Source organism: Dryas octopetala, chromosome 9 (assembly GCF_963921425.1).
Source record: "Dryas octopetala chromosome 9, drDryOcto1.1, whole genome shotgun sequence".
NCBI lineage: Eukaryota > Viridiplantae > Streptophyta > Magnoliopsida > Rosales > Rosaceae > Dryas > Dryas octopetala.
In genome coordinates this window covers 14,485,828-14,498,988 of record NC_141374.1, presented here as the reverse complement: position 1 = coordinate 14,498,988, position 13,161 = coordinate 14,485,828, and the positions used below count along the sequence as shown (strand labels likewise).

The 13,161-nt window shown below is 36.1% G+C and overlaps 2 protein-coding genes and 1 pseudogene across 2 annotated transcripts; 1 reads left to right on the top strand and 2 right to left on the bottom strand.

Annotated features, from left to right (window-relative positions):
- Positions 1-1,055: 1,055 nt before the first annotated feature.
- Positions 1,056-1,868, top strand: LOC147274526 (uncharacterized). Its single transcript, XM_086228344.1, has one exon. The coding sequence runs from the start codon at positions 1,056-1,058 to the stop codon at positions 1,866-1,868; it is 813 nt and encodes a 270-aa protein (XP_086084470.1).
- A 564-nt stretch (positions 1,869-2,432) lies between these two features.
- LOC147274525 (putative WRKY transcription factor 43) lies at positions 2,433-3,313 on the bottom strand. Its single transcript, XM_086228343.1, has 2 exons — positions 2,982-3,313; positions 2,433-2,613 (listed from the first exon to the last, which is right to left on the bottom strand). The coding sequence occupies exons 1-2, from the start codon at positions 3,311-3,313 to the stop codon at positions 2,433-2,435; spliced, it is 513 nt and encodes a 170-aa protein (XP_086084469.1).
- Positions 3,314-4,150: 837 nt separating this feature from the next.
- On the bottom strand, positions 4,151-5,135 carry LOC147274524 (UDP-arabinopyranose mutase 1 pseudogene; annotated as a pseudogene).
- Positions 5,136-13,161: the final 8,026 nt, after the last annotated feature.

The following is a 13,161-nucleotide window of genomic DNA, read 5'->3' as shown; positions in this document are numbered from 1 at the left end:
AAGGTAGCATGTGATGTGATCAGTCCAAAAAAGTAAAATAAAAGGTAGTATGTGATCATGTTATTGAATTAAGGGTTTTTAAATCCAAGTTCTTAGTTCATAACAAAAATGTCATCTTCCTATAAGAAATAATTGACATTACTTTCTCACCATTATTTATCTTCTCAACTTTTTATCAAATTTGGATATATCATAATTTCTTTTCTGAAAATAATTTCTCCGATCCATTGAATAAGATTCATGATAAATATAAATTCTTTTACAATTACTTTTTTATTAATCTGAATTTTTTGACAACCAACACTACTGACAATAAAAAAAATGTACCGTTGTTATATACAAATAGACCCAAAAATTATTAAATTAGAGATGAAACTAAACTTTATTAGGTAAAAGAATTAACTCATAAAAAAAAAAAAAGAGATTATATTTTTTACTGGAAAAGAAGTCTTAGTAATACTGATACACAATGAAATAAATTATCTATCTTTCCTTTTTTGCATATATTTTTCTGCACATGTTTCCTTTTTTATTAAACAAAGGAACAAATTAATGCATGGTGTGAAATTATGATGAATTTCCAAATTGGAGAATTGAAAATAAAATGATGAAAAAGAATTGGTAAGGACAAGAGGGAAAAAGCACTATAGTTCTCCAGGAAAAAGGGTTCTTTCTTTTTTGATTAATCAGAAAAAAGTAATTAAAAGCAAGAGAAAAAGAAAACAGAAAGAATCGGATCCTAGAAACAGAAAGGGAAAGCAGCAGGGTAGCTTAATAAAGGTTTAATGATCCATTTTGCTACTACAAAATCTGATTAATGATTCGGTGGTCCAGATTAATCCTCCCCATTACAAAATATAGCAAGTGTTAGAGTCTCCTACTCAATCCCAAATTCCCAATCAGACTCCAAAAGATTAAAGTTCAAAAACATGATAATGAGATGTTGGGTAGTTCTTATTTAAGTGGAAGTCATGATCTTGACTGTCTTTGAAAATCAAAATTAACCCACCAAATTCTCTATCTATAATCCAGATCACAATTCACAGGACCCCACCATGAAAAACCAAAAGGAGAAGAACCCCACCATGAAAACCCACCAAGTAGACAAAGAAAAAGAGGGTGTGGAGGAGTTGCAGAAGCAGTTCATGAGTTTGCAACAAGAATGGGACTCATACAAGAAGTCTAACCCAAGAACCCAGAGGAGGTATTCAACAAACTCATCAATGGTGAAGCGTCTGCAACTCCTTGACAGCTCTCCAAGAAACTTAATGTCTTCCCTTCAACAGCAAAGGCTGTCTCTTTCTCCTCCAGAGGGGGCATGGAAGGTGAGGACCAACGATTTGGCGGTGGAGGAGATAAGAAGAGAGAGAAGGGCGGCCATTGAGAGTGGTAAGTTGAAGGGAAGGAGGCTTTTTGAGGCAGAGAATGAAGAAACAGAGGAGGGTTTTGGAGGAGAAGGTACTGCATGGTGTGGTTGGAATGGTTTGGTTCAAGAGAGTGAGGTGAGATCAGTGTCGTTTTGTGGTTCTGATGGTGAAGAACGTGACTCTGGTAACTGTATGAACAAAGAGATTGATGTTTGTTTTCCGGGCCGTTCTAGTTCATCTTCATCTTCATCTTCATCTTCTCCTTCTCCTTCTCTGTCTGGTAAGAATGTGAAGAGAGAGATGGTGGCAGAGGAAGTAGTGAAATTGGAGGGTGTGGAAGAGAAAAGGGTTACTAAGAATGAAGGTGGTAATGGGGGAAGAATTGGGTGGTGCATGGTTATGATCATGAGTGGGCTTGCCATTGCTTTACTTGTATTTGCAATCTGCATTGGTTTTGGTGGATATGGGATTGAAAGTGAGGTGATTTTAGTCCCAACATGATATATCTCTCTCTCTCACTCATCTTTGTTGGTTGTAATGTTAGTCCTTTTTTTTTTTTTTTTCTCTGGTGGAATGTACATTAAAGAGTTATTGCTTCTTTGTTTGATCCTCTTCTCCATGGAGATTCACAAATTTTTTTGTTTTAATTAAAAATTACTTTATGATTGAATTTGTAATTTTTTCTTTTATGCAGAACAGAGAACCCTTGTAGTGGTGTATGTCTAGTAATAGTAATAATGGCATATATGGAAAGCAAGGAGAAAACAAAATTTTCAAGAAATTATATATAAGAGGATGCATGTAAGGCAACATGTAAGATTTATTTTTCCATTTTAATTAGATCTTTGTCCACTAACATAATTAGATGACTGATGACACATGAAATAAGAAGAGCAAACCTTCCTAAGAAGAATATCTAATGGGGCCACCTTGTAAAATATTGGTTGTGTTGTCCCCCTTTACTTCATCTCATATATATAACTTATATTATGCATATAATCAAGCAAATTTGCACAGCAGAGCATCAACCTGCAACTATATATATGTGACATGGCAATTTTTGGTTTATTTAGGCAGAGCATATGTTCTTATGTGCCTCAGTATCTGTTCAAAGTTTTCAGCAGAAATCTCAGTGGGATGTGTATGAATTCCTTCATATGTGGTCACCACAATCTCTTCGTCTTTGGAAAGGCGTTGGACTTGCTTTTTCACATTGCACCCTTTGTGCGTACACTTGTAGTAGCTTCTGCATGAATAGGCAAACTACAGAATGAGACATTAATGTATAGAATTGGAAGGAATTTTCAAGCATTAGGCTAAACACTGAACTAGACAAAGGTGAAGTTGCAGAGTACATTTTTAACTGATCCATTAAGAAACAAGCACCTCATGTTAGCCAGAACTTTGGAGATCACATGCATTCTGCAGAAGGGGGTGAACCTTTTTGCTTTCTAATTTCTATCTAGTCATGCATATATCGATACAGATAATATTGGTGGTTCTATGTGATCATTGTGATAAGATGTTCAAACATACCAGATTACCTAAAAGTTCAAATATCACACAAAGGCACATGAAAACCATTTAATTGAATGATAGCCAGGAGATACTTACCTAGGAAATTTACTGTTTTTAACTGACTTTTGGCCATATTTTCTCCATCGATACCCATCATCAAGTATGTCAACCTGACTCCTTGTTTGAAATGCATATCTGTGCTTCTTGGGATCCTTGTCATCACCTTCTTTCCTTCCTGATTTCATATTGCCCACTGAACCATAAGAGGTTCCACAATGGTGATAACTTTTTGGTTCTTTCTTCATCAAGCCTGCACTAATGTTACTGTGAAAATGAGGGAACACTTGAGAATTTGTGGGGTTTGATGAGAAAGTAGGAGAATCTGATGATGGTGACACACCAAGGAAATGTATTTGGTTCTGCTCCATGTGAGAGATGAATTATTATGATTACAAGTATATACCAAGTATTTATTGTGAACTATAGAAGGAGAAAGAAGGCTTGTAGTGCATCTTGTAATTGTGGTATGTGTAGAAAAATGTGGGCGGCTTAGTGGCCAACGTCCATAGGCACAAACTACAGAGGAAAAATTGACACAGGCTACTCTCTACATGAGAAAATCCTACATGTAAAGGAAAGTTGTGTCAGCACGGATAGATTTGTGTACAAAATTTGGTTTAGTATGAGGATAGATGTGTAAAAAAGATGGTTAATATTTTCCAACTAAGTTAATGACTCTCTTTATTCTAATGACTATAAGGAAAGTGAATAGTCATCTTGTATAACGACCAAGTAGAAGTTAGATTCAATTTGTATTGAAATGATATGGAAAGCTAAAATTCCATGGTGTATGATAATTTTGGGCAATTCTAAAGAGAATGCCATTGCTCTTAATTAAGAAGTAAAGCAAAGATTCCTTCTCTGATGAAAAAGTGAGAGAAATTTTGACATGAGTCCAAAGTTTAGACCAATCTAAAACACCTTCACCAACCCACTTTTTCATATACAAGGTAGTCACATTTCAACGGTTTCTTGTTCCCAAAGAATTTTTTTTTTTTATCTGTCAAAAAACAGTCTTTTAAGATTGGGATTGTTCTTCAATGAAGTTCACTACCATTTTAATTGAGGTCAAATAACAATTCTCTGATAAGCATTGATTAAGAGCATACAGGCAAAATATGATAGGAGAACACCAAAAGAAACTAAAAATAAGACTACAGGAGAATGATATCTGATCACAACGATAAAAGGCCATTCATAATTGTCTACTGCATAACACCATTTGGTTGAGCCATAACTGCTGTTTGTGGTGGTGGGTTCAGCTCATTCCAGGCTTCAATCCAAGTAAGCATGGCATCCCAAGGTTGTGAAAGTAAGGATCAAGAGGGCCAAGCTTTTCCTTGACCTTGTTGGCAAGCTCAGTGTAGCATTCAGAGACACTTGTCCACTCTTTTGGGAGCACAATGGACTGGAAAAATGGGATGATATCTTCCTGCCAGTATATGCCTTTGTACTCTTTCTTCAGATTCACAAATGGGTTGCTTGCCTTGCTATGCCATATGTATGGCAGCCCTGTGTTAACACCTAGACCCAAATAGTCACAGATCACCTGAAAAACATATCATTGTCCAAATTGGCCAAATATAAAACTATGAATCCGCAGTATTTAATTTACTTGTAAATAAATGACCTCCAAAGTGAAACTATATATGAATCAATGAAACAAAGTCATTATTTTGTTATTCAAAACTTGGAACACATATTTGGCATTCCTAACAATATTCAAAATAAAAATAAAGAGAATAAAATGAGATGGGGATTGGATTACCTTGGCACACCAACCAGCCCATATGTCATCATATCTACCAATGGGCTGACCATCACCCATGAGCCCAAAATACATGATTGGGCCTATAAGCTCCCTGTTAAAAGCCAGGTTCATTCCACACATTGGGAAAACGGTGACTTTTGGGATTGTTTTCACATCATCCACATACCTACATGAACTAAAAAACACTTAATTCTCAATTATTTTAGGCCGTACCCAAAAAGTAATTAAAAGCTTGATAATATTGTTATAAAAATATGGGATTTAATTAAATAAATTAAATGTGTTAATAATATTGTAACCTGGTGTTGCGCTCAAGAGGCTTGACCAACTGAGTTGGGGCATCGTAGTCAGGGATGTTGAGCCAAAGCGCATGAAATGGCAGTGGGCACACTTTCTCTTAGGCTAAATGGGTATCGTAGTCAGGTGATCTGTGACCATTTGGGTCTCGGGGTTAAGACAGGACTGCCATACATAGCCCATACATAGATGCTTGTAATTTCTTATGGTATCTACTCCATATTAATAATCAAAACCAATTATTTTTTGAGTGAAGCTATGCAAACCACCCTTAACTGCTGAGTTGATCACCCTAATATATTTTGTCTAATTCTTTTCCTATTTTACCTTTTATTGCAAAAATAGGATGAAATCACCCAGATCCATTCGGTGGTCATCTACCGAAACATCCACCAATGTTCGACAGATAAGTGTCGAATAAATACAAATATTTCGGCAGATAACTGTCGAATGCCTTTTTCATTTCTATTTGGTGGTTACTCACCGAATAATCCACCAATGTTCAGCAGATAACTGTCGAATAATCGTAAATATTTCGGTAGATAACTGTCGAAGGACCCGACGAATAAAATTGAAATTTTTTGTTTTAAGGATAAAGTTGAAATTTTAAAATAAAGTGGTCAACTCAGCAGTTTAGGGTGGTCAGAATAGCACTGACCTTATTTTTTCTCAAAAAAGTTTGAGCACTATGTTATAAATGCTTCAACGTTTAAACATGAACATTCGAATCCATACGTGAATTCATAAATTCAGAAAAAGTAAAAAATGAAAACAATTTATTAGGTTAAGATATTTGAATTTCACTTTAATATGAACACTTGTGCCAAATTTAAGTTTAAACACATGGTTTCGAGTTTCAACAAAAAAAAAAGTATTAAACACATGGTTGATCGTTGGCCAAAAAAAATACATGGTTGTTCTTTTGTTCATGACTAAAATTTTTAGTCTAGTAATTGGATTGCACAGGATAGATGAGTAATATGTAAAATCAAGATTGTTTTTTGGGCAATGAAATTATATTAACCAGCGGGTGGGACTGGAGACAAAAGAAAAAGGGGAAAAAAAAAAATTTATCTTTTGAGAGTAGAAAAAATTATAGAATATAATCGATATACTAATATGTAGTATAATTAATATAACATGTAAGAATATTATTGGATGATGTATTTATATTAATAGGATATAGTACTAATAACATCTACTCATATTATAATACATAAACTAATTATACCACGTATCAATATATCAATCATACATTCATACCAAATAATTTTTCCAAAAAATGCTTAAATTGTTGTGATTTTTTCTCCATTCTCCACACAGCGTCAAATCACAAACCCTTGCTGTCTAGTTGCTGTCTCGATTCTTGAGTCTTGACCATGGCATTGTGCCATTGTCAACCGCAAACGCAATCCCTCACAAACACTTGCTAAACTCCGCGGCCATTTCCCTCTTCAATTAAGAAGAACCCTATGCTGCTCCTTGTGTCCTTTCCCTCTTCAATCAAGAACCCGCCCAACAAGGTAAGGAACTCAGAACTCTCATGTATTTCAAAGCAGTTTTATTCTACCACCACCACCCCAATAAAAAAGCCAAAAGAAGAATATGAAAAGTAGGAGAACCCATTTTTGTTGGATGGGGTGGTTATTAATCTATTGAAACCTTCCTTGTTGGTGTCAGGCTGACTAGCTCTGATTGGGCCTCCAGTGCTTATTGGTTTTAGTGACTGTGGTTCTGTGGCAGGGTATTCTTCTTTTGGCTTTTTTATTGGAGTGGTGGTGGTAGAATAAAACTGCTTTGAAATTTTAGTGAAAGCACTTGCCAATGAATGTATGAGAAATCTGTTAAAGAGGGTTTTGATCATTTGTTAGGATGTTTGCTGATTCTTCCATTCATGAGTGATATATTTCTGGCTGCTGATGCTTAGTAGGGGCAATATGGACCTAAGACACAATTCTTATATTTCGTTGGAAAACTTTATCCCCTTGAAAAACATGAGCAGGTGGTAATTTAGCTTCTGGACAATGAATGGACAGTGTTGGGTGGTGTCTTTATGAGGAAAATATATGGCATCTTGATAATTTCTTATGAAAAGGTGGCATCTTAATCATTCTGAACATATGCCCAACAAAACCCAGCAAAACCCAACTTCCACATTCTCATCTTTTCCTAATCCTTCTCTTTCTTCATCTATAGGCTATAGCCCAACAAAGAGAAAGGTGCTTAGCAATCCGATGGAGTCAAGTCTCTGGTTTTACTTTCAGCTGCGGAGAAAGGAATTGACAAGTAAATTTGTTTCTTGTTTTTTATTCAATTTTACTCCCCCGCTACTTTTTATGTGCTTTGTTTCTAAATTTTGTCCCTCATAAACTAAAAAATTATTTATGTACTTTAGTATGTTGGACTCGGATGAAGTTAAAACACAAGAGTAAGAGTAAGTACTAAGTACTGTTCATAAGTAGTGTTCAAGATAGTCAGGGTGGGGCTTGTATTCGGTTACTTTACTATCTTTGGTTAAGTTGGACACGTGGGCGGGCTCGTACATTTCTCATTATTATTTAACACCATCCCTAAAACCATTATCAAACAAAAAAACGAAACGAAAAGCCTAAATCCACTCATTCTTCACCCTTGTTCTAGAGGAGACGGCTAGCAAGTAGATCTGATCTCCAGGGTAAAATCTATCTCCCAATTAAGCCTCTGTTTCTCAATCCAGTTTCTCAATCTAGTCAAGCTCTGGCTGTGTTTTGGGAAGGTGGCTTTGGCTGTGTTTGGGGGTAGTTATTGTCTATCGTTGGCATCTATGGTAGAATCAGTCGGGGGCTTTTGCAGAAGAACAACAACAACACCATATACGATCTGATAACTTCTTTTCTCCTTTTGCAGAACAAGTTAGTGTTTTACCATATATGATATAATTCTATTATGACAAAACAAAAACACATAGAATTATATGTTCAGGAGTCAGGACATGATCTACTTTCTCATCAAATACTTCAGTTGGTCATTACACAAAATTATCTCAATTCAATTTCTCATCAAAAATAAAATTGTCTTCACCATTTGTCTCACTTTCTCTCTCAATTCTTCTTCCTGATGATTGGATACAGAACACTGCTGCTTATTAAATTGAGGCCTTTTCTCCTAACCATCCTGATTTTGCCATGCCCTTCCTCACCCCATTTAGTCCCCCAGGAATTCAAAACTGTGAAATATTTCTCCTTGTCTTCTATTATATAACCTGTCAAGGTCATGACATGCCAGCCAAACCTTCCCCCACACTTGAGGCAATAGTCCTGTACATCCTTGGCATAGTCTAGACATCACATCCTATCGCAAGTAAAAGGAAGACAAGGTTCATCGAAAATACCCTGCAAGTTACATGTATCTTAGTATATATTTTAATTCTAATAATATTATACGCCAATGATTGTCACAATACATGCCCTTTTGTATTTGGTGAGGTCTCCAGGATAGTCTAACCTCCCAAGTGCTAGTGCACATATGGCCGGCTGCATATCAAGTAATCGGATAGTTTCACTTGCCCCTTCAACCCAACCATAATCATCAATAAACATTTTTCTTCCCTTCTTCTGAAAAAAACAAAATAAATGGTCATTTCACTCATTTTAGCTCAAGCTTTTATATGTTTCATTTCAAATAAGCTACTTACATTCATTGGCCCCTCCAAAGATAATCCATATATTTTTACGTACTCTAGGCAGCTTATCCTTTAACACGATTAGCTATATTTTCACATACTTGAAATTTTTTTTTGATAGCTAATGGTGTTAAATGATCAATAAGCTGCCTAGAGTATGCAAAAATATATGGATTATCTTTGGAGGGGCCAATGAATGTAATTAGCTTATTTTAAATGAGACATATAAAAGCTTGAGCTAAAATGAGTCAAATGACCATTTATTTTGCTTTTTTCAGAAGAAGGGAGGAAAAGTGTTTATTGATGATTATGGTTAGGTTGAAGGGGAGAGTGAAACTATCCGATTACTTGCTACGCAGCCGGCCATATGTGCGCTAGCACTTGGGAGGTTAGACTATCCTAGAGACCTCACCAAATACAAAGGAGCATGTATTGTGACAATCATTGGCTTATAATATTATTAGAATTAAAATTCATACTAAGATACAGGTAACTTACAGGGTATTTTCGATGAACCTTGTCTTCCTTTTACTTGCGATAGGATGGGATGTCCAGACTATGCCAAGGATGTACAGGACTATTGCCTCAACTGTGGGGGAGGGTTTGGCTGGCATGCCTTGACCTTGACAGGTTATGTGATAGAAGACAAGGAGAAATATTTCACAGTTTTGAATTCCTTGGGAACTAAATGGGGCGAGGAAGGGCATGGCAAAATCAGGATGGTTGGGAGAAAAGGCCTCAATTTAATAAGCGGCAGTGTTCTGTTTCTGTATCCAATCATCAGGAAGAGAAAGTGAGACAAGTGGTGAAGACAATTTTATTTTTAATAAGAAATTGACTTGAGATAATTTTGTGTAATGGTATTTGATGAGAACAATCATCAGGAAGAAGAATTGAGAGAGAAAGTAAGACAATTTTATTTTTGATGAGAAATTGAATTGAGATAATTTTGCGTAATGACCGACTGAAGTATTTGATGAGAAAGTAGATCCTGTCCTGACTCCTGAACATATAATTCTATGTGTTTTTGTTTTGTCAGAATAAAATTATATCATATATGGTAAAACACTAACTTGTTCTGCAAAAGGAGAAAGAAGTTATCTGATATGGTGTTGTTGTTCTGCAAAAGCCCCCGACTGATTCTACCATAGATGCCAACAATAGACAATAACTACCCCCGAACACAGCCAGAGCCACCTTCCCAAAACAGAGCCTGACTGGATTGAGAAACAGTGATCAAAGGCTTAATTGGGAGATAGATTTTACCCTGGAGATCAGATCTACTCGCTAGCCGCCTCCTCTGGAACAAGGGTGAAGAATGAGTGGATTTAGGCTTTTCGTTTGATAATGGTTTTAGGGATGGTGTTAAATAATAATGAGAAACGTACGGGCCCGCCCACGTGTCCAACTTAACCAAAGATAGTAAAGTAACCGAATCCAAGCCCCACCCAGACTATCTTGAACAATATTTAGTACTTACTCTTGTTTTTTAACTTCATCTGAGTCCAACATGCTGAAGTACATAGATAATTTTTTAGTTTATGAGGGACAAAATTAAGAAACAAAGCACATAAGAAGTGGCGGTGGAGTAAAATTGAATAAAAAACAAGAAACAAATTTACTTGTCGATCAATTCCTTTCTCCACTGCTGAAAGTAAAACCAGAGGCTTGACTCCATCGGATTGCTAAGCACCTTTCTCTTTGTTGGGCTATAGCTTATAGATGAAGAGAATGTGGAAGTTGGGTTTTGCTGGGATTCTCTGCGCTGCCCCACACCGAGCGAATTAAATATTTTTTGGGTTTTACCATTTTGATTTCAAATTGCATTTTGGCTTCATCTGGTTCTTTTCAATTGCATTTCTTGGACTTGTCCTGTTGAAGCTAGTTTTAATGAAATTGTTTACTGAGTTTCATACTTCTCTAGTGTCTAATTCTAAAGGTTATTTGACAGGAGGCACATTGCTGAAGCCAGTGGGGTCATGATTTTCTACCAGATTACCAAAGTCTTGGTATCCTCAAGACTCAGTTTCCAATGTTCCTGTGATTGCTTTGACTGTATGTCCTTTATCTATCTTTAATTCTTATCTTGTTTAAAGGAGGCACTATCAAACTTCCAGAAAAGCTTCTAGCACTCCTGTTATTTCCATAACTTGAATACACAAAAACGTCCCGGTTTATAAACATAATTCCCACAAATTTAAATTAACTACCATATTTTCTTATAAAGTTGTTACACAGAAAGGTGTGAGTACTGCTGATTCAGATTAACTACTCTGAGTATGAAGTGATTTAGTGAGTGTATGATCTGAGATGTATTCCTTTTTTAAAAGAATATGATTAGAGATGTTTTATATGAACAAGATGGCGGTTAGTTGTTGCACTCTTACACAATGGACTAACTATGTTGTTGGTGGATGGTACTTCACTAACTATTTTATGTGAACTAGAAGGTGGTTACTCTTTGAAGGTGTGCGATTGTGGCTCTCTTATAGACAGTTGGTTGGAACATAATAAGAGTTGCTTTGAAATAGAATCAAATTTTTAGCTTCTCTTTGAGTATATCTGCCTAAACATTTAGAGATATTCCTTTTAGTTTTATTCTTCTTGGTTGAGGGGAAGCGTTCACTTGGTACGCACACGTCATGGAATATCTTTGTCACCTTGAAAGTTGATCTAGGATGCTGGTATGCGACCAACATCTTTGCTTATCGATTTGAATTTCAAGTTGTCCACTGAGTCAGGTGATCTATGACCTTATCCACCAGCATGCGTCTTGTAGGTAGACTCATATATCTGACCAACGCTAGACCCATGATTATTTTTATGTGTATTGTTAGTCAGTTCATGCATGCACCCCTTACATTCCATTTTAATGTTGCCCATCACATCTTACGGTATCTTGTTTCACCGATACAGACTATGTTGGTCCATGTATAAATAGGTGATCTACGTATGGGTTCTGTACCTTTAATGGGAATCATGTTATTTCATGGAAGAGTAAGAAGAAAGGTGAAGTCTCTAGATTGTCTGAGGCTGAGTATTGTACTATGATTCAGTGATTCAGGATACTTATGAGATTTTATTGCTTCATTCCATCCTTGATGGGTTGGGAGTTATAGTGAGAGACTCGTATATATTATTTTATGATAACAAATCTGCCATTATACTTCAGATACTGTTCTTTATGAGAGAACCAAGCATGTAGAGGTTGATATTCACTTTATTTGAGAGCAGGTTCTGTCTGGGGTTATTATATATTCCATATTCTTTGTTCCATCATTAGAACGTGTTTTTATTCCAGGGAGTTTTTCTTTGCTTTGTGAAAACTGGAAAGCATAAGGTGCTAGGGGGCAGCAAGAAGGTCAAAGTATTTGGGGTTGTATGGCGATGGCTGTGTTTTTGGTGATCTGGTCAGAAAGGAAAAAAGGATTTTTGAAGACTATAAAGGGTTAGGGGTGGAGGGGTTTTGGGACAAAGTCGGATTCTGGTCCTTTTGGGCCTTGGTTTCATCAGAATTAGGGTCACTTCTTTTTCTCATATTTTATCAGATTGGAGAGCAGCTGTGTTATAATTTAAGTTTAGTCCCTGTTTTCAGGTTGTAGATTCGGAGGATCTGTGCTGTAATGTGCATTGTAATGTAGTGTCAGTGTGGACTTCTTGCAATATCACCTCCATTTCTTTATTATAAAGAAACTGAAAAGAATGAAGTATCCATTTTATTGCTTCTAATTTCAATTTTTCGGGTGAGTTGAAGGTTTTGTTGTCTATATTTTAGGCAACTGCTACCCAGAAAGTCCAAAGTGATCTAATGGAGATGCTCCACATTGCAAGATGTGTAAAGTTTGTCAGCAGTCAACCGGCCAAATCTCTTTTATATGGTTTGTTTATATGTTTGAATTTTAAAAGCTGCGGCCATAATTCCTTATGCTGTAGGTACGAGAAAAGTCTTCAGTTGGCAAGGTGGTTGTTGATGAAATTGCAGAATTCATTCGACTATTCGAGACTCTTATTCAGACAATGAATCTGGAATAGTTTATTGCTTCTCTAGAAAGGAATGTGAACAGGTCTGCATTTTTCAGTTAATTTTCTGTTGTTGACAACTTTCCATTAATTGTCACAGAAATTGTTCCTAGCCTAGCTACATCCATCCCTTGTCTCTGACCGGGAGATGTGCTCAGATTAGGAGGCATTTGGATATTCATGGGGTTGGCATAATCTCATTCTGCCAAGTTGGGCATGTAAAATGTTGTCATTTTCAAAATTGCCACAAAATGATAGATATAATTATCACAATCCTGAAATGATTGTAGTCTATGCATGTTTAAAGAAACATTTCTACATTTAAAAATCGTTCAAGACAAGGCCTGAATTGGTTGGATAATCTTTTGATTTATCAAAACAATGAAGACAGATTTCCGACAGAAACATTTGCATAGCATAATTACTATATAATGTGTTTAGCATATTTCTTAAAATATAGCAATTTT